The sequence below is a fragment of the Homarus americanus genome, unplaced genomic scaffold (genome assembly GCF_018991925.1).
Source record: "Homarus americanus isolate GMGI-L3 unplaced genomic scaffold, GMGI_Hamer_2.0 scaffold46197, whole genome shotgun sequence".
Lineage (NCBI taxonomy): Eukaryota > Metazoa > Arthropoda > Malacostraca > Decapoda > Nephropidae > Homarus > Homarus americanus.
This window is the reverse complement of record NW_024723050.1, coordinates 6,874,724-6,902,444: the sequence shown is the minus strand read 5'-3', so window position 1 is coordinate 6,902,444 and position 27,721 is coordinate 6,874,724. Positions and strand designations below refer to the sequence as shown.

At 41.9% G+C, this 27,721-nt stretch overlaps 1 protein-coding gene across 1 annotated transcript in view; it reads right to left on the bottom strand.

Moving 5' to 3' along the window:
• Nucleotides 1–27,721, bottom strand: part of LOC121863315 — a gene marked incomplete in the record, with an annotated part of 233,601 nt that overhangs the window by 53,696 nt on the left and 152,184 nt on the right. Inside the window, 3 exon segments of the mRNA XM_042361934.1 lie at nt 20,743–20,832; nt 21,074–21,163; nt 25,207–25,332. Of these exon segments, the coding sequence (XP_042217868.1) occupies nt 20,743–20,832; nt 21,074–21,163; nt 25,207–25,332 (306 nt within the window).

The window sequence follows — 27,721 nt, the reverse complement described above, 5'->3', positions numbered from 1 at the left end:
AGTTGATATGCAACATCAAGGCTGCTTTCTCCGCAAAGAAGTTTCGGCTCCTGAACGACTTCACCAACACCAAGGATGAATTGCAGAACCTTCTTAGTGGCACCGATAGTGAGAGCGAGGACGAGGATCCAGAACAAGATTTGGCGGACCATGAAGTGCGAGTCAAGCAGTTCTGGAACTGTTTAACGTCAAGAAAGCTGTTGATTTCTTGGTAGAGGCATGGGGGCAGCTGTCTGTGGCAACAATTCGTCACGTGTGGCGGCATGTGTTGGAGGGTATCCCAGGTGGGAGGCAGAGTCAAGCAGTGGCAGGCGAGGCTCAGTCTGTTGCTGTGGCATTGGACATTGCAAGAGAGGCTGCACAAAGTGTTAGAGCTGCAGGCTTCTCCGAGACCACCAAGGACGATATCCTGGAGGATCACGGCAACCTGAGGTGACTGTGGACGAGATGTAGGAAGATGATGACGTCAGTGAACTGCCAGGTGTTACGGAAGAACAAGAACAGAAACTAACACATGGTGATGTGAAGGAGGTCATCAAGTTTGCTGAGAAAATCAAGCTCATCCTTGCCAAAGACCCAGTCAATCATTGCTATGAAGTGTCAAATAACCTTCTGTTGAAATCTATGGAGCCGTATGTCCAGATGTATCATGACCACATCAATGCTAGCCGTCAACAAAACATTACCAAGTTCTTCACCCGCACCCACCACAGCCACAGCCAGCCCAAGTCAGTGATAGTGTGGATATGGACTTTGAGGGGTTTGACACAGAGGCCCTGCTAGCCTCTGTGGTGGATAGTGATACAGGTGATACAAGTGATACACCTGAGGGCCACTAATCTGCCCTCTGCCTCAGAACCAGCCCCCCATCCCTGTGTGCCCAGCCATCTCTTCTACTAACGTAAGTGTTAAAAAACCTAATAATATTGATATTTCTCTTATACAGTGGTCCCTCGGTTAACGAGCACCTCAGTTAACGAGATTTCGGTTAACGAGTTACCTTCCATAAGACTCATAATTTCGGTTAACTAGCAATCCCTCGATTAACGAGTCTCTTACGAGCCGACCTCCACATGTTTTAGCTTGCATTTGGCGGTCCACCAGCTGTAGTATTAGTCCGCCAATACAGTAATTGGTTCTAAGGCTTAAATTCCTTACCCTTTTACTAAATATCAAGAAGTTTATACTTTTCAATAATTTTAAAAGTTTAATATTAAATTTTTTAGTCATTTTAACAATTATTGAACATAATTGAAGGTAGGGTCACTAGTTTGTGGCACGCCATCCAGCCTGCCAACACAGCATACAGGCGCCAGTCTTTGTGTCTTTTCAGTGGAGGTAACATCTTGCTTGAGACTCTCTTCAACTAAACGCTTTTTTTCTGTGTTTGCAAGCAAATTATTGGTCATTTTGAAATTTATTTTACATATTGACAATACATAATGCAGTGCAGTGTTGATTTAAAGAAAATAATCTTGAATTACACCAAGAGAACTAAAATTTTATGGGTGAAATGGCACCATGGGGTGACTTCTCTTCCACCCCAATGCCTTCTCTTCTCCCTTCTCCTCCACCCCCATTCTAATTCCCATCATCATCATCCAGGAGCCTTCTACATACAGACCTCAAAGTAAGTGTACTTTTCTACCTTTTTTGTTGAATTTAGGCATTTTTCGGTGAGCTGGAACCAATTACCCAAAAACCCATTGAAACAATGGTTTCGGTTAATGAATTTTTCGGTTAACGAGCAACCTTCTAGAACGGATTGTGCTCGTTAACCGAGGGACCACTGTATATTAATTGTGTGTGCATATCATCATAAAATTAAGATGTTATTTTTACTACAACGTATGTGTTGTGTAGGAAAAAGGGTAGTCTGGGGGTCGGCCCAGTCTCTATTTCAATTAATCCCATATGTTCTGTTATTTTGTTTACGGGTTTCGTGTTATACGCGGACCTCCATGGGTTTAATTAACCGCATAAAATGAGACTATAATATATATATATATATATATATATATATATATATATATATATATATATATATATATATATATATATATATATATATATATATATATATATATATATATATATATATATGTACACACTTCATTTTTAGTCCATATAACACGCGGACTTTGAACATATACAGTGTATATATAAACTCTTCACATTTAAAAGGGGCATCAGCACAAGTGTCTTACCTCCTAAAGCCACCCCACATGAATTAATATCCGTTGCTTCTCGTTACTTTTTTACTTGGGTGGTCGGCTTCGTCTGTTATGCACTATTGGCAAGTATTTGGCATGTACTGGCTCTTGAATGTATCTGTACTTGAGTCAGTGTTGGTCAAATCTGGTTTTGAAAGAGCTGACAGTCAGTGCTGTCACAACACACTCTGGCAGATTATTCCAAGAGTTGACAATTCTCGTTCCAAAAAAGTTTGGCCTCACAATTTTCTGGATTTGTGGCTTCTTCACTCTGAAACTGTGACCTCTAGTGGGGCAGGCACCCGACAGATCCAGATTTGGACACTGGACTGAGTAGTGTCCTCTGAGATGTTTGTAAACTTCAATTAAGTCACCCCTTGCCTGCTTATAGTATAAACTAGGCAGTTGCAGGCATTCTAATCCCTCTGGGTAACTGAGGTGCCAGTCTGGTGGCCCTCCCTTGGACATTTTCAGTCAACTGACAGTCTCTGTCATGTCTTGGGGACCAGACAGGGTGATAGTACACCAAATGGGGAGCACCTCTCTCAAGATGAGCGTTATGAGAGAAGGACCGTCTAGTTATCTGTGTGACATTCTTATAAGACCTAGCTTCGTTGCTTGATTTACCTTCTTCTCACAAAGGCACGAGAACTTCAGTTCATTGTCAACATATACACCCAAGTCCTTTTCACATTCAGTCTCTGTTAATGCTGTTCCTTTGTCCCATTAGGATGTGGTATGCCTCCTTACTGTTGGCACGACCGAGCTGCATCCTCTTACACTTTGTGACATTGAATATTAACAGCTATTTCTTCGACCAATCTTGAAGCTGGCAGAGAATTTTTTGTAGCTCTTCTTATTCTGTTTGGTTCTTAATTTACCTAAGTAGCTGAGTATCATCTGCAAACATTTGTATGGAGGAGTGTATATCTTCTGGAATATCATTTATGAAACAAGCAAACAACAACAGGCCCCGCACATTGCCCTGTAGTGCCCCACTTCTCATGGGTACTGTTGGGGTATGTGCTGGTTTGGCAACAGTGTAACGGTCCGCCAATGGATGTGGAGTTAGTTCCGGCTCAGACGCCTCGCTGTGAGGACGTGTCTGTCACCTTCGCCAATAAATGAACTTTGGACTCGGCCTTTACTTATCCCCGGGTTGGCACCCTAACATGGCACAGTGTACTTCTACGGGTGACCCGGAGGGAATGTCGCCAAAGTGCACAGCGGTGTTCCCAGACCGAGAGGGCTCTGAGGAAGGCGTTCAGTCTCTGTACCTGTCTTTGTCTGTGTGTAGAGGGCTAGGCTTGGCGCCGTGCGTCTTCCCCAACGCACCCACAGTAGTCGGCGCCATGGGGCTCATTAAAGAGGAGCCAAGCACCCCAGCCTGACCCACAACGCCCCCATGCGAGTTGAAAAAAGAGAATGTGGAGAGACTGGAGAAATGGTATGTTGAACGTTTCGGGCGTACGGCATTCGCGGTGAACTGCATCCCCTGCCCAAAATGCAAGGACCTCCCCACCACATTCACCGGCTCCCAGACGCTAAGCCATACACGATGCACATGCCCGCAACAATACCCCACCATTTATACGACGGGGTTCGCCAGCACCTCGAGGAAGACGTGAGGAGGGACTTCATCGAGCCTGTGTCCGTTGGAGAGCCGACAGAATGGTGCACTCGCATGGTGGTTGTGTCCAAAAAGGACGGGCGGTCGCGCAGGATGGTAGACTTTCAGCGCCACAACCAGGCAAGCCAATGCAAGACCCACCACACCTGCCCCCCCTTCAACATGATCTCGAGCGTCCCAAAGCACACATTCAAGACAGTGGCGGATGCATACTCGGGGTACCACCAGATCCCACTTGATGACGAGAGCACACTCCCATGGGCCAGTGTGGCACAGGAAGCGTTCACCAATTGCTTTGATGACGTGGTGGCAGATGTACCAAGGCAAATGAAGTGTGTCGACGACACGTTATATGACCACAGCATCGCTGACGTTTTCTGGCACACGTACGATTTTCTCATGATGTGTGCGAAGGGCGGGGTCACTCTGAGGCCCGATAAGTTTTGCTTTTGCAGGAGGAGCATGACATTTGCGGGCTACCTTCTCAACTGGGAGGATTACCAGCCGAGCCAGGACCTCATCAGCAGCATCACCAAATTCTGCATGCCACCCAAGCCCTCCATCACCAACATACGATACTGGTTCGGTCTCGTGAACCAGGTGGCCCCCTTCATCGCTGTTGCGCCCCTAATGGAGCCCTTTCATGACTAACTGAAGAAGCCCGCCAGCAAGACAGTCTATTGGAACAGCCAGTTGCAGGCAATTTTCAAAGAGGAGAGGGAGGCGGTGGGCAAACTGGCTGCGGAGGGGCTGCGGTACTACGACGTCTTGTGACCAACAATGGCACTCACCGACTACAGCCGACAGGGGATAGGCTTCTATTGCAACAGTATTGCCAGTGCATGATGCTGGAAATGCCCCTATGCTGCAAGGGCAGCTGGAAGCTGACCTTGTGTGGCAGTCGCCACCTGACGCCAGCTGAGAAAAACTATTCCACTCTGGAGGGGGAGGCACTAGCCATTGCGTGGTGCCTGAAGAAGGCCCGCCTGATCCTGCTCGGGTGCCCGGACCTCACCTTGGCCACTGACCATTGCGCGCTGACGAAGATCTTCAAAAACAAGGAACTCAAGGACATCGTCAACCACGGATACTTAACCTGAAGGAGAAGACACTGATGTATTCGTTCCACAAGGGAAAGACGACTGCGCAACCGAGACCTTCTCCAAGTACCCTATACTGCGAGGTGAGCCTGACAAGACCGACAGGGAGGAAGATGAGGCTGAGCGTGCATCAGTAGCGGCTGCCACGGCTTGTGCCACAGAGGGCGAAGAAGCATTCGTCGTGGATCAGCGTCTTGTGGAGGAAGAGGCCGGGCGTGATGACGAACACAGGCTGCTGCATGCATGTGTGTTGGCCGGTGATTGGGCGGACCACAAGGATGGCAAACTGCTTGCTCTCCACCCCTTCTATAAGATGCAGCAGCACCTGTCATGCCACGGAGACCTGGCCGCGTTCGCCCATGATCGACACCTACGGCTCGTGATCCCCTCAGACCTAAGACGGGCAGTGCTTAATAACCTACACTCAGGGCACCAGGGCCGCGACTCCATGCTACGGCGGGCCAGGCAGTCGGTGTACTGGCTCGACATAGAGGCAGAGGTACAGCAGAAAAGGTGTCAGTGCCAGGTGTGAGAGCGGCATGCACCGTCCCCCTCCCCCCAACCCGCAGAGCAGGATACCCATGCCACCGCTGGAGTACCCATTCAAGCAGGTCGCAACCGATCTGTTCCAGCTGGACAGATACACGTACTTCGCATATGCAAACCGGCTTACAGGATGGCTGGAGGTGGAGCACTTACCGAATGGTGCCAAAAGCTGCAAGCCGGTGTCCACCCTCAGGAGGCTTTTCAAATAGTCTGGTATCCCTGAGGTTCTGTCATGTGACGGAGGGACCAACTTGATGGGCGCCGAAATGACGAAGTTCTTCAAAGACTGGTGTGTGACGCCCAGGGTGTTGTCAGCTTACTACCCACAGTCCAATGGCCAGGCCGAGGCTGCAGTGAAGTCGGTAAAAGACTACTGAGGGGCAACACGGGTCCAGGGGGCTCCTTAGACATGAACAAGAGAGCGAAGGTCCTGATGTAGTACCTGAACACATCACTGCAGGACTACAACGTCAGTAAGCACTGGGGGAGGTTGCTGAGGAACAGGGAACGCGTGATGGGGTGCACCAGTGAGAACATGTCACGGAGGTTCAACCTGACCGCCTACAACCTCCCACCATTCGCATCGGGTCAGAGGGTACGAGTCCAGAACCAGGAGTTGGGGCAATGAGACTGGCCCCCAGACAGTACCTGATCCGCCTGGACGGCAGCGGATGAACGACAATCATGAATTGTCACCACCTCCACCCCTCATTGCCCACCGCCGCACTCGAAGCCACCCTCGATGTCACAGCAGCACACCATGCCACCCGCCGAGAGGCCCGTGTGGACAAGGCGTGCTCCCAGGCACCTTCAGGATTATGTCTCTTAGGCGAGGGCCGCCTCCATATATCATTGTATCGGTTTCTAGTCTGTGTCAGTTGTATATTGAAAAGAACCTTCACTCATTTTGTATGTACTGTACAGTAAGTCTGCGCTTAACGTTTTCCCGCTTAATGTTGTTTCGGTACTACGTTGCTAAACTTTAGAGACCAAAAATTCCTTTAACATCCCGGTGATCCGATTCTATGTCATTTTGCGTCGTCACAGACTACATTTTACGGTGCATCACCCGCTCTCGTCTGGCCGCGCTATGCTCTCTCGGCTTGGCGCAGAGTCTCAGTGACTCACCACCACCCTCCTCTTCCGCCGCTCCTGCCATACTCCTCCCCTCCAGCGCCTCCTCTGCTTCACTACCCACCACACACTCGCTCTACTGCCTCCTCCCATTGGTGAGTACCAATACAAACTTAGTAGTTTTATATGAATGCATTATTTTCTATAGAAATGGCAATGATTTTCTGTATATGTAATGTATTTCATGTGGCAAAGGGAGGCTCAGGAACGTAACTCCCATATTTTATCTATTTCTTATGGGAAAATTGATCCGCTTAACGTTGTTTCGTATAATGTCGCATTTTTAGGAATGTAACCCCAACGTTAAGCGAGGACTTACTGTAATCAGTTTGCAACTTTGTCACTTTTGTATCATTTTGCTGGGTTTGGACGGTTTCTTTGCAATAGTGTTCGGATATGTGCTGGTTTGGCAACAATGTATCGGTCCGCCAACGGACATGGAGTTAGTTCCGGCTCGGACACCTCGCTGTGAGGACATGTCTTTTTCCCCCTTGTCACCTTCGCCAGTAAATGGACTATGGACGCGGCCTTTACTTATCCCCGGGTTGGCACCCTTACAGGTACACATGACAATTTTGTGTCATTAATCACCACACACCGCTTGTGATCATGAAGAAAGTCTCCGCTCCACCATAGGACACTTCCCCGAATCCCACACCCTTCCAGTTTAATTTTCAGCCTTTCATGGGGTACGCTGTCGAAAGCCTTGGCAAAATCCAATTGCTGTATATATTTCTGCCCTGTTCCAGAATTTGAGTCCAAGCATCCAACACCTTGAGTAATTGTGTCTAGCAGGAACATCCCAGCATAAAACAATGTTGGCAGTCCTTTACAAGTTTCTTTTGTAGTAGATGTTCCATCATGACATCTCTTATAATGTTCTCTCGTACTCCACACATTATGCTGGTCACGCTCACTGGTCTTTAGTTATTTGTGAAGTAACAATTGCCCTGCTTGAATATAGGACTGACATAGGCCATTTTTCAGTCACTGGCAACCTTTTGCTCATCCAGGCATCTACCGAACAAGAACATAAGGGCTTAGCAAGCTCGTTGCACAATTTTCTGAGCACTCTGGAATGCACCAGGTTGGGGTGAGGTGTCTTATGAACCCTTAGCTTTGACAATTTGTTTCTTATCTCCTCTTCTGAGAACACAATATACTGTAAGTCAATGCTGTGATAAACCATCTTTCCTCGATTGTAGGAAAATTGTTTGCATCCTCTCTCATGAACATAGAGGAAAATTATTTGTTTAATGCCTCTGCCTCGTCCTGATCTGAGTCTGTGTAGCCATCATCTTCAAGCCTCAGATCCGATACACCCACACGTGTTTTTAATTTCGATTTTGCGTAACAGTAGAAAGCCTTTGGGTTTGACTTGACCTCATTTGCAATCTGCTTCTGGAACTCTTTCTCAGCCCTTCTGCACTCTGACTTTGCTTGGTTCCTGAACCTGGCAAACATCCTCCTGTCCTGCCAATAATTTGTTGTAACTCATCTATCGAATTTCTGAGATTTTTTCTTAACTTTGTCAACTGCCTCATAGTTCATGTGTAATAGTATCCTTGTTTTCCTGGAGTCACTGGGTTTGGTCTTGGGTATATAGGTCTCCTTGTTTTCTCTGGAGTCACTGGGTTTATAAAACAAATAGCTCACTTTACTGGCTATGATATTCAGCATAGTGTCTGCATTCTTGTATCTTACTGAGTCAGGCCAGTGAATACCCCTCATCTCCTCCCTCATCCCATTGTAATTGCCTTTGTAATATTTGAACCTTGGCCTGCTTTTATCATGAACCAAGTAACAGTTAAATCTGAAGGACAACGTTATGTGGTGACTAGTGCAGACGAGGGCTAGATTTTCCAAATTGCCCACCATACCTTCCTCATTAGTTATGATGAGGTTCTATTATGTTGGAATAGAAAATTGTGTCTTGGAGTTTCTACAAAAAAAGTATCAAGATTATCAAGGTCATTTGGTGTGGTGTCATTTTTCAAGTCGATGAAGCCATAGTTAAAGTCCCGCATGACAAGGAAGTGGCTAGGATTGAGTGCCATTACAATTTGAAATGTGTAGATATCCAATAATGAGTAAATTTTTCTCCTTTAGTTTAATTTTACACCACTTCAATACTTCATAAATATCCTCCTGCTGTACTCCTACCTGGATGGCTCTAAGGTCTTGCCTAGTATAGATAACCACACCCCTGTTGTAAGTTGCCTGAAAAAGTTTCATAAATGAGTCATATCCATCTAAATTAACTCTGTCTTTGGGGTCATTTCTCCTTTCCTTGTACAACAGTTCTACAGCACCTACTATATCGAGTTGAAAGTATCACTATTAGTGTAAATGACTTTCAAGCTGGAAATCATTCTTGGTAATTTCTCTGATCTTGGTAGTGATTCTGGCCTCCTCCATTCTCAGCAGCTGCCTTGTTTACTAAACTCATCGTATTTTGTGGGATATGACCAGAGATGATGACATTTACATGGTGTGGGCCTCCTCCTAGGTGGGAGGTCAAGGTGACTCGCTGTCCCCTGGTTCTGTACTGGTGCATTTGCCTCCATTACTTTCCCCTTGTATATAACACATCCACACCCTCCCTGTTTTTCATCAATTCCACCCTCTTCTGTTCCAAGCACCTCAAGAGTTCTTTGTGCTATTCCCTCTCCATAGCTGTGAGATCTGGGTTTATGAATACGCTCAGAAATACTTTGTTCCTTGAAAAGGTTTTTTGCCTGCTGAATAACTTCCATTTTTCCCCAATTCTCTAGTGTGAACCTAAGGGGGCAGGGCTTATTCTTCTGCCTTTGCCCTAGCCTCCTCACTTCATGATGGGTAGCTGACAGGTTCAGAGGATCTGCACAAATATTTGGTAATGGATATAACTCAAAACATATTTCACCTGACTAGAATAATGTAGAAAGACTGTAAATAAAAAAAAATTAGAAATATGAAAAATTTCTCATTTGGTGAATTCCATTCAACAGCACCCTTTTTCCCATAGCATCCTATGTTACAAGCATGAAATGTGTCCTGGCCCAATTTTTTTTTTATCTAAAACCTCATGGTATAACCTTATATGCACTCCAGCCCAAGGAATTTTGACCCTGCAATTGGTCACTGGAGTGGTATGCACACATGACTGTCACTACAAATGGCAATGCATCATCTGTGGTGCTGGGAGTATCCTAAATTAGTGGACACAGTGACAATAACAATCACAAACAATATACGTACATGAATTTATAAAAAAAAAAATTGTGTTTATATTCCCTACAAAAACTGTAAGGAAGGAGTTGGGCAAGCAGTGTCTCATGGGAATGTCATAAATTGTGGAGGCATAATCAGAAGTGGGAAACATGAAAATGGATATTTATGATATTACTGTATTGTTTTATCCTCTTCACCACTGATGGGTTTGTTAGCCGCTTGGGCGATCAGTCACGTCTCTGTTACTTTTCTTTTTCTTTTATCCTCTTCACCACTTGATCGGCTCGTTAGCCGATTGGGCGGTTGGTCACGTCTCTTACGCACTGTTGGCAAGTACTGGGCATGCACCAGCTCCTGAATGTACCTAAACCTGCTCCAGTGTTGGTCAAGTGTAGTCTTGAAAGAGCTCACACTTGGTGCCGTCACAACACTTTCTGGTAGAGTGTTTCAAGAGTTCACAACTCTCACTCCGAAAAAGTTTGCCCTCACAGTTTTCTGAACCTGCGGTTTCTTTAATTTTGAGCTGTGACCCCTTGTGGGGCGAGCGTCCGCCGGCTCCAAGTAAGGACATTCGACTGAGTAGTGCCCCTGAGATGCTTATACAGTGGTCCCTCGGTTAACGAACACAAATTGTTCCACAGAGTTGTTCGTTAACCGAAAATTTCTTTAACCGAATCCATTATTTCAATGGGATATTGGGTAATTGGTTCCAGCTCACAGAAAAGTACATATAAAGAAAATCCAAAAATGCATAAAGTCAGAAACACTCCTAAAATTCCCCTAAATCGCCCTTAAATCACTATATATATATACGTACATATACAGAATATGAACTCTTTAAATCACTACTGTAATGTGATACAGGTGATTAATTTTTATCTCTTCTGCAAAATATATGACATTATATTCAAATTATTCACTGTCTTACAAGGATTCCAGCAATGCAAATTATATTCTCCTAACTTTAGTCTGTGATATTATATATGATAAAAACTGTAAACCTAAAACCCTGGCTGGGCAGATGGGGGGGGAGGGATGGAGGAGGAGGAGGAGGGAGGAGGAGGAGGAGGAGGGAGGAGGGAGGGAGGGAGGGAGGAGGAGGAGGGAGGGGGGGGGGAGGTGAGGTGATATGTTTGACAGTTGGCGCCGAAGGTCTAATGTGTGAAATGACCGGGGAGAATATAATTTACTTTGCTGGGATTCCTATAAGATAGTGATTAATTTGAATATAAACAAGCTATAATTTGCACAAGACATAAAATTTTTCAGTACAGTAATCATTTAGTACATGTACAGTACAGGTTTGCACTTAGGTCATTTATTTCTTTTACGTTTCTTTTAGTATGGTGTGTGCATCTAAATGAATAAAAATAAATGAAGAAATTTATGTAAATCTACCCAAAAATACAGTTGATAAACTGTACATTACTAAAATGTACTAAACTAATGTACAGTTGTACCCCGCTTAACGCGGTCAATTGAACCCACAGGGTACCGCGTTAAGTGAAAACCGCGTTAAGTGAACAACAGAACATATGGGATCAATTCCAATAGAGACTGGCCCGACCCCCAAACTCCACTTTTTGACGACACACAACTATGTTGTAGTAAAAATTTTATCTTAACTTTATGATGGTATGAACAAACAAGTAATATAGAAGAGGTTAGGTTAGGAAAAATAAAGGTTAAGTTAGGAAAAATAAAGGTTAGGTTAGGAAAACTAAAACTTATGTTGAACACTTACGTTAGTAGAAGAGATGGGTCGGCATACGGGGATGGAGGCTGGTTCCGAGGCAGAGGGCAGATTACTGGCCCTCAGGTGAATCACCATTACTAGGTGCATCACCACCAATGTCACTTACAGTTGTCAGGGCTTCCCTGACAAATCCTTTAAAGTCACTTTCACTGTCACTATCACTGGCTCTGGCTGGCTGTGGTGGGTTGCGGGCGAAGAACTCGGTAATGCTTTTTTGACGGTTAGTGTTAATGTTGTCTTGACACACCGTGATGTACGGCTCAATAGCCTGCACCAGCCGGGTATGGAAGACTTCATAGCGGTCATCGTCATTGTTGCAGGAAAGGAAGGACTTCATTTTTTCTGCATACTCCATGGCACCCTTAATGTCACTATGACTTAACTTGTGTTCTTCGGAGAATGACGCACCTTCCTCTTCACTGACGTGATCATCTTCCAACATCTCGTCGGCAGTCACTTCAGGATCTCTGATCACATCCAGGATGTCTTCGTTGGTGGTCTCGGAGAAGCCTTCAGCTGTAATATTGTGCGCAGCTTCTCTGGCAAGGTCCACTGCTACTGCAACAGTCTGAACCTCACCAGTCACAGGTTGACTCCTCCTCTCAGCTGGTATGCCATGCAACACATGTCTCCATGCGTGACGAATCGTAGCAATAGACAGCTGATCCCATGCCTCCACCAAGAAGTCTACAGCTTGTTTGACGTTAAACTTCTTCCAAAACTGTTTGACGAGAACTTCTTGAGTCGCCACCTCTTGTTCCTTGTCCTCGTCGCTTTTACTCTCGCTGTCGGTGTCACCCAGCTTACGCAACTCATCCTTGGTGTTGGTAGAGTCGTTCAGGAGCTTGAACTTCTTTGCAGAGTACGCAGCTTTCACATTGCAGATCAACTCCTGGTCCATGGGCTGGATTAATGACGTAGTGTTGGGAGGAAGGAAGACCACTTTTACGTTGGGGTGGCGATCCATAAGTAGGGGCAAGTGTCCAGGTGCGTTGTCAAGGAGCAACAAAATGTTGAATGGAACATTCTGTTGCTCGCAGAATTTCTTCACGTCGGGAACAGAACAGTCGTCAAACCAGAAGAGGGACAGAGAAGAGGACATCCACGCCTTACGTGCGGTTAGCCAGTGGACATTAAGCTTGTTCATGTCCATATTCTTGTAGGCGTGCGGCTTGCGGGCTGTGTGAATCACCGATAACGTTGGTTTACAGGTACCGGAGGCATTAGTGGTAAAGAGGACGGTGATGCGTTCCTTCTGCAACTTCCGACCCCTTACCTTGCTGGCAGACTGGACAACGAAGGTCTTGGAAGGTAGCTTTTTCCAGAAAAGACCAGATTCGTCCATGTTAAACACCTGGTCGTCAGTGTACTGTCCTTCCTCCATAACCTCACGTAAGAACAGAGGAAAATCTCTAGCCGCCACACGGTCAGCACTCGCTTCCTCACCACCAATGTTGATGTTGGTGATCTTGTTCCTCTTCTTAAACCTATGCAGCCAACCAGAGGAAGCATTGAAGGGTTTGGGCTCTGCAATTCCCAGCTTACGTGACACTGCTGCATAAAGTTCACGTGCGTACTCCTGCACTGAGCGCGTGTCGACCGCCATGTTCCGTCTTGCCTGACGAATCAAATAACTCACCAGCAAATTTTCCACCTTTACCAGCACCCTGTTCTGGCAATACTTGATCATTGAAGCACCTGCAGACTTTGTGATTTTCATGTGTTCTTTAATCTTGGCTGCATCCTTCTTAATAGTACGAATCGTAGATTCGTTGACGCCATGCTGGCGCGCGAGATCAGCTTGACGTGTTCCTTTCTCCAAATCTTGAATGATCTGGTATTTTACTTCGTAGCTTAGGCCACGGCGTGTCTTCTTGGGCTTAGGGCGGCTGGGTCCAGGTAAGGAAAGGTTTCTTTCTGGTGGCGGTGGTGGTCCGGCGGAAGCCATTTCACAGAACAATGGATGCACGTATACACGGGGTGACCTGGAGGGATGAAACTAGCGCGGCAGCATCCTCTTTCCTCCCTCTCTCCCTCCCCGGGTGGACACGTCATATTACTTTAAACCAATTACAGCTAGCAGCAGATGGGGGTAGGGATGCATGGCCAATCACAGTCCGATATGTCATATGACGCCAGTGATAACGCAACAAAGACACACACTGCGCAACCTTACAGCGCGGCTTGCCCAGGCGGAGGGAGGCGGAGGCGGGAGGGGAGGGAGGGAGGAGGAGGAGGAGGAGGGAGAGGCGAGGCAGGCAGCAGCGGGTGGCGGGTGGGGCGAATCTAAAAATAGCGTCTCGAGCCGGACACTCTGCGCGTATATGGGTAGATGAACCGCGTTAAGTGAAAGTTCGGTTCTGGCGAGGCACCACGTACATGAGAAAATCGCGTTAAGCGGGGTACAACTGTACTAAATTTTTTATCTCTTGTGCAAAACATATGATGTTTATATTCAAATTATTCACTGTCTTGCAAGGATTCCAGCAATGCAAATTATAATCTCCTAACAATGCAAATTATAATCTCCTAACTTTATGTGTGATATTATATACAGTAAAAGTCCAAAAATCCGGACCACCCGAGAATCCGGACTTTTCAAAAACGATTTTTTTTTTTTTTTAGCGGGCTTTTGTGTGTATGTGCGCATGCGTGAGCGCCACAGCTGCACAGCGACAACAAGCGACCACGTGGTCGCCACTTTAAAACGAGCAATCAAACTGTGACAACATACCGTATATACTCGTCTATAACCCCCCTCGTTTATCAGTCGACCCTGATTTTTTTACCAAGAAATCGTTAATTTATAATATTCCTCGTTTATAGTTCGACCCACGTTTTTGAGGGTAATGGAACAACAAAACCTTCGGTAAAAACGCTCTACTGAGGCTAGCCGTGCATGAAACACAAGTGCTGAAGGCAAATTGTTTACCATTTATTATTACGACACTTTACACTGAAACGCGGGTAGTTTCAACAAAAATATTGTATATTTCCATTCAAGTATTTATTCAAGTCAATTAGGAGGGAATATTATTGAAATACACCAGTTTTTTAACTAAACCATTCGAAAAGCGATTACGGTAACATCTTTTGAACGAAAGAAAGCGAAAGTCATTGTTTTCGTCACGATTTTATCCCACTTTCCACTGTAATACGTATGTAATTTCAGGAAAAATATTACATTTCCGTGAATGTATTATATCAAGCACAGTATGAATAGAATATCATTGTAATATAACAGAATTTTAACCGAAAACTATTATAAAAACGAGTAACATCTCAAGAACATCGGAAGCTTAGGTAAAGTCTTATGTTTTCGTCATGTATTTTATCCTATTTTACATTGAAATACATCACGTTTCCGCAAAACTACTATTTATTTCCGAGAATATATTCATTCAGGCGCAGTTTAGGTAAAATATACGTGTGATGTAATAGTTTTTTAACTGAAAACGATTCGAAAAACACGTACCCTCTAGCCCTGTTCAAAGAGAGGACTGGGAGAAGCCGTTTTATTGCTGTAGACGATGACAAGGAAAATGATTTTGATGGATTTAATGAAAATATTCAGAAATATGGTATCATAGTATTTATTCAAGTCAATTAGGATAGAATATTATTGTAATACAACAGTTTTTGAACTGAAAACCATTCGAAAAGCGATTACGGTAACATCTTTTGAACGAAAGAAAGTGAAAGTCATTGTTTTCGTCACGATTTTATCCCACTTTCCACTGTAATACGTATGTTCAGCAAAAATATTACATTTCCGTGAATGCATTATATCAATCACATTATGAATAGAATACCATTGTAATATAACAATATTTTGAGTCCTACTCTTTCCATTTACAGATTACTGTGTACAAGCCCATAATAATGGCTCCTAAAGTAGATAAACTTCGTTGTGTGAAGAGAAAGAAGAACACGTTGAAATTGAGTGACAAACTTGAAATAATTAAGAAACTAGAACGTGGTGTGAGCAATACTGTTCTAATGGAAACACGACATTGGAAAGTCTACAATTTATGATATATAAAAGGCAAAGAATAAAATTTAGAATTCACAGCTTTTTCATTAAAACTGCTCATTTTGATAAATGAAGCATGCTATATTTGCTAATGAATAAACTATCAAAATGTACCTGTTCATCTCTTCTTTTTTCTTCCTTAAATTTGAATTTTAAAAGTACTGCCTGAGAATCCGGAAAATCCGAAAAACCGGACCGACCCAATCCCCAAGCAGTCCGGATTTTTGGACTTCTACTGTAATATAAAAACTTAAAGCCTACTGTATAACCACAAAACCCTGGCTGGGAGGGCGGTGGGGTGAGGGCGGGAGGAAGGGGAGGTGACAGTGACATGTTTGACAGTTAGCGCTGAAGGTCTAGTGAAGTATTTATTTGTTTATTTACCGGTATGTCCTTTAGATTGAGTTTTTGTTTTTTGCTTATAATATGTCATAGAAGTGACTGGGGAGAATATAATTTACATTGCTGGAATTCTTATAAGATAGTGATTAATTTGAATGTAAACATACTATAGTTTGTACTAGACAAAATTTTTAGTAATCATTTTGTACATTATTTTGATTACATGTACAGTACAGCTTTGCCCTTAGGACAGTGTGTGCATGTAAATGAGTTTCAATAAATGAATAAAGTTACATAATCGAGCCAAAAATATTAGTTGAAAATTTTTATATAGACAGAGCTTGGATGGCTAAATTTTAGAATGACCAATAATTTTAATATAGAAAATGAAAAATTATAAAGAACACAACCTTCTTGATATTTACTCCACTGGAAACGAATGTAAACATAGAACTGATTACTGTACTGGCGGACTAGCCAATCAGCTGATGCTCACAACAAAACGTGTTTGTCAATAGGATTTCGTTAATCGAAGTTTAGTTCGTTAACCGAATTGAAGATCCTTATGGGAGCTAATTTGTTAACAGAAATTTCATTAATCGAACCGTTCGTTAACCGAGGGACCACCGTACACCTCAATTAGGTCGCCCGTCTGTAGTATACTTTTTACTTTTATCCTCTTCACTACTGATCGGCTCGTTAGCCGCTTGGTTGACTGCTTGTCATAATATGAAGATTAAAGCAGTTTAAGGGCAATTAAATTGGTTTTCCTCACTAAATACTGACTGACTGCTGTAATAATTGTCCTGTGATCAGCAACCAGGTAAACAAATTGATCAATCCACTTTGACACACACAGTCAGTCAGGCTACTTATTTGCCCTCAAGTATTGTATAGAGAACAGTACAGCATATGTTAATTAACTTGGATGTGAAATGTTGAAAAATGACCAGCAGGACGAAATTTACAGTGGAAATCAGGCGTATATGGTCATATTCAAATGTACGGGTATTTACAATTTTTGTATTTTAAGATATTTCCCCATCCACTGGGTAAAGACCACAAGTTGCCATCACTGTCTTCAAAGGGTTAAAAAGCATATTATTTTCACTAAGCTATGCTCTTTAATTCTCCAACAAATATCTGCCACAGATACCTGTAGATTGATTATTTGAGTAGGTGTGGTGTACAGCCCTGGCAAAAGCTTGTTATAAGAGAATTGCCACTGTTCTTGAGTGTCCTATCGTATAACTAGTCTGGTAAAGCAATGTACTGTATGGTACAGGTTGACAACCCTTTATCCGAAATTCCGAAAACCGGAAAGCTCTGAAAACCGAAAGTTTGTTTTGTGGAGCAATTTTTTTTTTTTTTTTTTTTTTTTTTTTTTTTTTTTTTTTTTTTTTTTGTATTAGCCCAGCTGGGCATAAGTCACTGACCCACATTGGGGCCTGGGGGGCGAAAATGTAATAGTAATACTAATTATAATAATAATAATTTAAATAATAATTATTCATAGTAAATAAAAATTTTAATTAAAAAATACACCAAAATAAAATAATAATGATAACAATAATAATAAAATATAATAATAAAATTTATAATAATAATAATAACAATAATACTGTATTAATAAAATAATAATAATAATAATAATAAAGAAATACAGTCAACCCTCACTTTACGCGGTTAATACAACCCACAGGGTACCGTGGAAAGTGAGAAACGCGGAAAGTGAACAACATAACATATGGGATTAATTGAAATAGAGACCGGGCCAACCCCCAAACTCCACTTTTTGACGACACACAACTATGTTGTAGTAAAAATTTTATCTTAACTTTATGATGGTATGCACACACAATTAATATAGAAGAGGTTAGGTTAGGAAAAATAAAGGTTAAGTTAGGAAAAATAAAGGTTAGGTTAGGAAACCTAAAAGTTAGGTTTAACACTTACGTTAGTAGAAGAGATGGGTCGGCATACGGGGATGGAGGCTGGTTCCGAGGCAGAGGGCAGGCTACTGGCCCTCAGGTGAGTCACCATCACTGTCATCCACACTTGTCAGGGCCTCCCTGACAAATCCCTCAAAGTCATCTTCACTGTCTCTACCTCTGTCACTATCACTGGCTTGGGCTGGCTGTGGTGGGTTGCGGGCGAAGAACTCTGTTATGCTTTGCTGACGGCTGGTGTTTATGTTGTCGTGATAAACCTTGAAGTAGGGCTCCATAGTCTGCAACAGCTGGGTAGTGAAGATTTCATACCTGTTTGCGTCAGGGTCGTCGGAAAGGAGGAGCTTGACTTTCTCGATACACTCGACGGCACCCCTAATATTACTATGGGATAAGCGGTGTTCTTCTTGGGATGACGCACCACCTGCCTATTCACTGACGTCGTCATCATCTACCATCTCGTCGGTAGTCACATGAGGATCCCTTATCACCTCCAGGATGTTGTCGTTGGTGGTCTCCGAGAAGCCTGCAGCTGTAACACTCTGTGCAGCTTCTCTGGCAAGGTCCACTGCTACTGCAACAGTCTGAACCTCACCAGTCACAGACTGACTCTGCCTAACGGCCGGAATGCCTTGCAACACATGTCTCCATGCGTGACGAACAGTTGCTACAGACAGCTGATCCCATGCCTCCACCAAGAAGTCCACAGCTTTCTTGATGTTGAATATTCTCCAGAATTGTTTGAAAAGTATTTTTTGCTCTGCCAACTGTTGATCCTCGTCGTCTTCGCTCTTGCTATCGGTGGTGGTGTCACTCAGGTTACGCAACACATCCCTGGTGTTGGTGTAGTCGTTCAGGAGCTTGAATTTTTTAGTTGAGAATGCAGCTTTTACATTACAGATTAACTCTTGGTCCATGGGCTCTAATATAGACATAGTGTTGGGAGGAAGGAAGACCACTTTTACGTTGGGGTGATGATCTAACAGTAGGGGCGAGTGTCCTGGTGCGTTGTCCAGCAGCAACAAAATCTTGAATGGCACATTCTGTTGCTCACAGAATTTCTTTACATCGGGAACGAAACAGTCATCAAACCAGGAGAGGGACAGTGTAGAGAACATCCATGCCTTACGTGCGGTCAGCCAGTGGACATTTAGCTTGGTCATGTCCATGCTCTTGTAGGCGTGCGGCTTGCGGGCTGTGTGGATCACTGATAACTTGAGCTTACAGGTACCAGAGGCATTGGTGGTAAACAGGACGGTGATGCGCTCCTTCTGCAATTTCCGGCCCCGAATCTTGCTGGCATTCTTCACAACGAAGGTCTTGGAAGGTAGCTTTTTCCAAAAAAGACCAGATTCGTCCATGTTAAACACCTGGTCGTCGGTGTACTGTCCTTCCTCCATAATCTCACGTAAAAATGGAGGAAATTCCCTAGCCGCAATACGGTCAGCACTAGCTTCTTCACCACCAATGTTGATATTGGTGATCTTGTTCCTCATCTTAAACCTCTGTAACCACCCAGAGGAAGCATTAAAGGGTTTGGGCTCTGTAATTCCCATCTTTCGTGACACTGCAGCATACAGTTCACGTGCGTACTCCTTAACAGAGCGCGTGTCCACCGCCATGTTCCGTCGCGCCTGACGCACCAAGTAGCTCACAAGTAATTTTTCCATCTTGAGAAGCACCTGGTTGTGGAAATACTTGATCATAGAAGCACCTGTAGACTTTGTGATCTTCATGTGCTCCTTTATCTTGGCTGCATCCTTCTTTATCGTCCGGATCGTAGATTCGTTCACACCATGCTGGCGCGCCAAATCAACCTGTCTTGTTCCTTTCTCTAACTCTTGGATGATCTTGTACTTCACCTCGTAGCTTAAGGAACGTCGTGTCTTCTTGGGCTTAGGGCGGCTGGGTCCAGGCAAGGAAAGGTTTCTCTCTGGGGGCGGTGGTCCGGCGGAAGCCATTTTACAGAACAATGGATGCACGATTACACGGTGTGGCCTGGAGGGATGAAACTGCCGCGGCTAGGTCAAGCGTCGTCTTTCCTCCCTCCCTCCCTCCCTCCCTCCCCCGGGTGGACACGTCATATTACTTTAAACCAATTACAGCTAGTAGCGGAGGGAGGTAGGGATGCATGGCCAATCACAGTCCGATAAGTCATATGACGTCACTGATAATGCAACAGAGACATGCACTGCGTAACCTTACCGCGCGGCTTGCCCAGGCGGAGGCGGGAGCAGGCAGGAGGGGCGAATCTAAAAATAGCGTCGAGCCGGACACTCTCCGCGTAAAGGGGTACACGCACCGCGGAATGTGAGCATCCTGGGTTCCGGCAGGGTACCACGTAAACGTGGAAACGCGGAATGTGAGCATCCTGGGTTCCGGCAGGGTACCGCGTAAACGTGGAAACGCGGAATGTGGGACCGCGTAAAGTGAGGGTTGACTGTACAAGAATGAAAAAAGATAAAAAATGTGAGAAACACGACCTAGACCTATGAATTATTATTATTATTATTATAATTGTTATTATATTTTCGCCCCTCAGGCCCCAATGTGGGTCAGTGACTTGTGCCCAGGTGGGCTAATTACAAAAAAAAAAAAAAAAAACCTAACCATTCTGAAAACCGAAAAATTCCGAAATCCGAAATGCCTCTGGCCCCAAGGATTTCGGATAAGGGATTGTTAACCTGTATAAGCATCTTAAAGGTACATAAAATGGATATGATGATATCCTGTGATTTAATGACGCTTCATAATTCCCAAACACTTATAAAGCATTGGCAGTTAACTTTATACTGACAGAAGCAACAACAAAAAAAGTACATTTACATCACGGACATGAGGAAGGTGGAGGATCCGGGATGGTGTCTCACGTGGTTGGAGCTTCGCTACAAACTCCTCCACTGTGTGGCAGTGTTTCTGTACAATGGCACCAACAAAAGCAAAAAAAAAAAAAAAAAAAAAATAGTAAACATACATATTGTGAATTTGAAGGGGGTGTCTTTTGCATGTTCTTAATGAAAAATATAAAGAAAACTTTTGCTCACTTACTAGTAAATCCTTACAGTATTGAAATGGTAAACAACTAGGAAAAATAAGATATATGATATAAGACAAGTACAGTACAGTAAATAACACAAGAAAATGGGATGTGGTTTACATTTGCATCACAAGATGTGTGTGACTTGCTTGATGGCTGTTTGCTCAGTTGACTCTTCTTTGCAAACTTCTTGATGGGTGTAGAGTTTTGCTGCAGAGTACAAAGTTACAAAGCAAATATTAACAAAACACTGCAAATAATAATAATGTAAAATCAAATTAAAAATAAATATAAAAGGTTTGTTTCGAAGGTTGCAAATGAGATAACTACATGCAGATGGCATACATATACAGTACTTACAGAATACAAAACAATTACTACAAGAGCACATCCAGTGTCATACAAGGTTATAACTGCATTTACAGGTGAAAATTCAGTGTTATACAAGGTTATAACATACAAGTAGTAAGACAATCATGCACTACAAAAGCTTTGTGGCATCTAAATATCTCCCTTTTTATTACTGTTGCAGTGCATTGAGGTGTTGGACCTTCTATTATTTTTATTTATTTTTTATTTTCATGTTTATATTTCTCTAATCAGTCATTAATAAAAGTTTCTGCTGTTGTGCTCTGCAACATATTATTAATCCTTCAACAGTCTTATTATACATCAATTATTAATTTATTTTGCTACAGTACACTTTTACCCTTATGACACCTACCGGTAGTTTTAAGAATCATCATTTTGTTCCTTTATTTTCTATTGCTTTTCATAGAATTTCATATTTTTTAATGTTGTGTTGTTTCTATTCGTCAATTTCCAACCAAAATCGATGAACAAATACAGTGAACCCTCGAAGATCTGGACTAAACGGGGGAACCACCAGTCTGGAAAAGCCAATTGTCCAGATTTTCCGGCACAAATTACCGTATATAAACCATGCATTTACCTATGATAACATAATAAGAAACATTGTATCATTACTAGAGTGAATGAAATAATATTCCCACAAACAGCAGTTGTCAAATCTCTTTAAGTTTCCCACCTCCTCGGGCACCTGTGTCCAAGCAACTGACGGGTCAAACAGTGCCCACGGGCCTAAAATGTTCTTTACTCTGGTTTGAGAGTGCTTCTTAGGGAAACTTCTAGGAGGCTTCTTAGCCCAGAACCCCCCAATTTTTTTCCGGATCTTCCGAAATCCGGATTTCCCGGGTCCGGATCTTCGAGGGTTTACTGTACACCTTTCAGGGGCGGATCCAGGAATATCAAGAGAGGTTTAAGAAGTTGTGGGTGGAGAAACATGGCGAGCACAGTGAGCCTACCCAATTGGGGGGTTTGGGGGTGAGCTGTAAGCCCCCTCCAGAAATTTTTGGAAATCTGACCAATATCATGGTCATTTTGAGGTCATTTTGAAGCCATGTGCACTTGATATTAAGAAATATTCTGAGGTCAATAGTAATTACTTTTTACTATATAAAAATGCCTGAGTACAATACTGCATAAAATAAAACATATTGGAATTTCCTGGTGAAAGGGGGGGTCCGGACCCCCAAGACCCATTTGGATCCGCCCCTGCCATTTTACTTAGAACAGAGGTAGATTAAGAGACCGATGAGAATTACACCCTGAGAAAAAATAGACCTTAAAATAACAAATTATTTCTAATGATATTTTAACATTTTATTTCCTAAATCACCCTGTCTTCAAAAATAATGGTTAGATGCACAGCTCCTCCATGCATTATAATCTCAACTTATTTCAGCAGCTTCCTGCATCAAGACTTGGACAAGTAGGTCCTTGCCATATCAAGCACTTTACCTTTAGTCTTCCTGCTTATATTCTTGTATTATTCATTTTCTTGACATTCAGTAAATTTATATTCTAAATTATCTAACCCATCTCTTACCTTACTAGTCACTCCTTTCATAAAATCAGGTTTCACTCTGATGTCCCCTTTATCATCTGGTCCCTCCATTATTATCACCACCTCTCATATAACCCATCTTGGCTGCCTTCAGTTCACTGGATAACTAATAATACAGGTTGTACCATTCCTGTTAACAAACTACATTTTTCTTGATTACTCATATCTACTCTCTAAAGTATTATCTTTAGTCAAGAAAATGTTTCTCTGAAATATAAAATGCCGGCAGTGTACAGACCTGCCTTTACCATGCAATGAAATTAACTTTCACAATGACACAATAGTTTTCACTACGGTGTTGTCACCCTTCTGATGAGGGGTATTTAGAGTCACCATTTAGGGGAAAGTGATTAATGCAGATGATGAAGGGATGTGATTAATGCAGATGATGAAGCGATGTAATTTATGCAGATGATGAAGTGATGTAATTTATGCAGATGATGAAGTGACGTGATTTATGCAGATGATGAAGTGACGTGATTTATGCAGATGATGAGGTGATGTAATTTATGCAGATGATGAAGTGATGTAATTTATGCAGATGATGAAGTGATGTAATTTATGCAGATGATGAAGTGACGTGATTTATGCAGATGATGAGGTGATGTGATTTTTTTTTATAATACTGTATATTGTAATAAATGATGACTGTACTTGTGGTGCATACAGGCATCCCCCGGGTTATGGAAGGGTTGTGTTCCTGACAAATTTTCCATATTCCGAAATTCCATAATGCGGGACCATTTTCCCATTGACTCCCATTTTATAAGTCGAGATGTGTTCCCAAGGAAAAAAAATCGGCCCCCAAAAATAATACAAGCACATATATGAATGAAAAGAAACAATTTTAAACACCTACAATGACAAATTCATGATGGAACATGGCAATAAATGTACTACACACCTGAATTTAACTCAACAGAAAGAGCTTTGAGTGCTGCATGAGATGATGAGGTGAGGTGGTGCAGTTGGAGGTATTGGGAGTTACCTCCTTAAAACATCAAGTTTAATGTCCAACGTAATTCCTTTATGGAATCTTTTAACACCACTGCTTTCACTTGAACTCGATGGTCTTTTTCCACTCATCTTGAATAAGGGTACAGGGTAACACAGATGCAGAACTGAATGCAAGCTGGAGAACAAATTGAAACTGAGCAGCGCCATTGTTGTTGTACTGGCTGCTGGGTAGGCACACACCATCTTGTAGCTACCACCAAGAATCCACACGAAATAAATGTTATAATTTCGGTGAAATTTCTTGTTCTATATCGGATTTTTTTCTTTTTAAGAACTTAATAAATTAACCAAAACTCCATAAGGACAAATACAGTCCTGAACACAGATGCATAACTAATGGAGCAGCGCCATTGTTGTGATGCGAGGTAGACGCGCCGCCCTCCAACTGTCTTGAAGTAACTACCCATAATTTTCAAATTTGGGAGAATTTCTTTGTTATATGTCATGATTTTTATGTTTGAAAAATAAAAAATTACCATAATTCCGTAAAGGCAAATTTTTGGTCATAATTTCAAAGGTCCGTAAGGGCGATTTCCATAACCCGAATTTCCGTAACATGGAGATGCCTGTAATGTAATTTTTTTTAGTCTGTGCAGTTGGGGAATATTTTGCAAATATAATTATTTGAAAATGAATAACCTTTGAAGAAAAATCCTTGTAGTGGGAAAAATTTAAACTTTATGAGCATTAGTACAGTACTTGTAATGCTCTAAGAAATTTATTCATAATATTGTGATATTAGTACAGTAATAAAATAAAATGTAAAGATTGATGGGCAGCTGACAGTCAATCCCACTCCTTGGAACCTGAGTGTTAGAACTTTCCTGTAACACCCCTAGAGAATATAAATTTTAAACTGTGCTAATGTTTTTCTGTTAAAATCTCTCCATCTTCAAATCCTAATACAGTATATCGGCAACATAAAATGTACCAGTGGAGTTCAGAAGTATTCATCATAATAAGTAAAGAAAATTTTCTAGACATTTTCAAAATCTCCATTAAAATTTATAATTTCTACAGTAGTATCTATTTTGCTCACATTTTCTCAAATATATTTTATCGATAACTGTGTACTGTCTCTAATATAATCAGCCATCATTAAATTTGCTCTCTTTAATACCCTCCTCCTTAATTTTACTTATACAGTTAAGTGTACTGGGTACGGTATTTCTAGAAGTCTGAAATCCTTTTCCATGCAAGTTTTTCATATTAACAGGTTCAGTAATAATAACAAAGAAAATAGAGTAGTGTTCCATCAACATGATAGCCATCATTGTGGTGACACATAACAAAACGGAAGAATACTTACCCGAACATAGACATTTCTGCCACAGATCTCATACTTGCCATCAGCTACCCTCTTTACGTGAGACTTGGTGCAGTTCTCATTTTTACAGCCGCAGTAACCACGAGTCTCGTTGGCAATGTCAAGAACCTGTAAATTATAAATACTGTAGTACAGTATGTATCCCCTAAAAACTTAGATGTTCTTTGGTGTGTTCTTTCATAATTTCTGTACTTTTATTCCCATTTAAATGAGTTATATTACTGTTTCCCATTTAAATGGGTTACATTAATGTACAGACATAAAGTCCTTGTGTGAAGTGTTTACTGTATACTGTATGTCTAATGTATAGTATCATATGTGAAAGAGAATGTAAGAACTTCATGTGAATGCATTATCTCAATTAATTTTGTATAAAAAAATAATATTTTACAGTACTGCAATGCAGAAATATGGATGGTTACCATAATACCACTCAAGGGAAGCTTTTCTACAAGCAGTAAAAAATTTATTCAGTGGACACTTACAGTATGCTCTTGTACAGTACACTGTACAGTACTGTACATGTATATCATACATATGACATACCTCTGTGGCCCATTAATTGGGAACCAAGGAGCTAAATGATATGCCAGTTCTTAATAAACAAAAATAAGAATTCCAATGGTCTCACCCATAATAATAAAATTCCTGATGATCTGTAGATATCATTGTTTAAATATACACCCTGTACTATACAGTACAGTACTCTTAAAAACCCACACCTTTTTCTAACTTGAATTCAAATGAAGGTTTTTTATAGTTTATTCACTGAATGGGAACTAATAACAAAGGTAAAGGTTAAAGATAGGATCCACGACATTATGCCTTGTTATTTTGTCAGAATTTTTTATTATTTTTTATTTTTATTTTTTTATATAAAGTAGAATCCCAGTAATCCAGTATCCGGGCAACTGGTAGATTCAACGAACCGGCACCAAAATGAATTACAATAAATAATAATAAAAATTCCTCCAAAATCAGCTGCAGTAGTATCATAAGTTTGCATGCTGCTCGCAATGGGGATGAGCTACCATATTTATTGCTAGGATAAACAATTGCTAGGATAAACAATAAAATCAATACATAACATATCATAAAATGTAATACAAGTAGTACATATTTTATGTACAAAAAATATCTCCTTCCACATTAAAACCATCCACTGGGCGTTGTGACTCACTTCAGGCGACATGACCCACTTCGGCCAAGCAGCCAACCAGCCGACTCAGACATATGGCTGCTGCTCTGCGCCATGTGTATGCCATGACGTCTTATCACGAGGGAGCGTGACCACACAGTTATAGCCCACCGCCTCTACACACATTCACACCCAGCTCTTCATTTTTCTTATTTTATAGTTTATTCCTCAGCCACTTTAGTGAACAAGGTGTTGTACTGATTTTTGCACAATTTTTATAATTTCATTACAAGTAACAATATACTGTATGCGGCAGCCTGGCTGGAGAGTCGGCAACGTAGTTATAGCCCCACCACCTCCACATACATCCGTTTCCCACACATACACACCCATGCTCTTAATTTTTCTTATTTATAGTTTTATATTATATTTTATTTATTTACAAGCTACAGGTTGTACCTCTCTAGTCCGGCATTCTGTGGTCTGGAACGATTTTAGTTTGTCCAATAGGTAGATAGGCAGGTTTTTTTTTTTTTTTTTATCTGAATTATTATTATTATTATTATTACAGGAGTATTAAATTTTTGCTCCTCAAGCCCCAATGTGGGTCAGTGACCTATGCCCGGGTGGGATAATCCCCGTAAAAAAACAACAACAACAAAGCCGTGGGAAATTAAGGTTTGTTTACATCCGGCAATTCGGCTGCTCTCTCTCTCTCTCTCTGCTTGTCCATACAGAGTACAACATTTAACCCTTCAATATATATGAGCAGTAAATAAGTGTTGCTTTCATATTCTTATGTAGCGTAATGACGATATGTTTTCACATGTGCGCACTTATATACGCGCAGTCTCACTTTTCTTTTTACCATTAATGGTTAGCTACTTATATTGTTCCATTTATTAACATTAAATAACATACAGGTACTTCAAACAACCACATTAATTTTTTTACATTAATTTTACTACAGCTACAATCAGAGTCTTATTTTCTTCAGTTTTATATGTAGAACCAATCAGTCACTGGTTTTGTAAGCTTTAACAAAAATAATGCCGACAGCCGTCTCGTCTCCTCGTGTGTTTTAATATTCCACGTATTATTAATAAATTGTATTGTTAATTTTGCACACACAAACATTAATTCAATAAAAACAAATTCAGAAACATTAATTAAAATATACAGTATATGTTGCTTTCATATTCTTATGTAAAGTAATGCCGATATGTTTTCACGTGTGCGCACTTACATACGCGATCTCTCTTTTTTTCTTTACCATTATCGTTAGCTACTTCTATTGTTCCATTTATTAACATTAAATAACATTACTTAAAACAACCATATTAACTTTTACTACAGCTA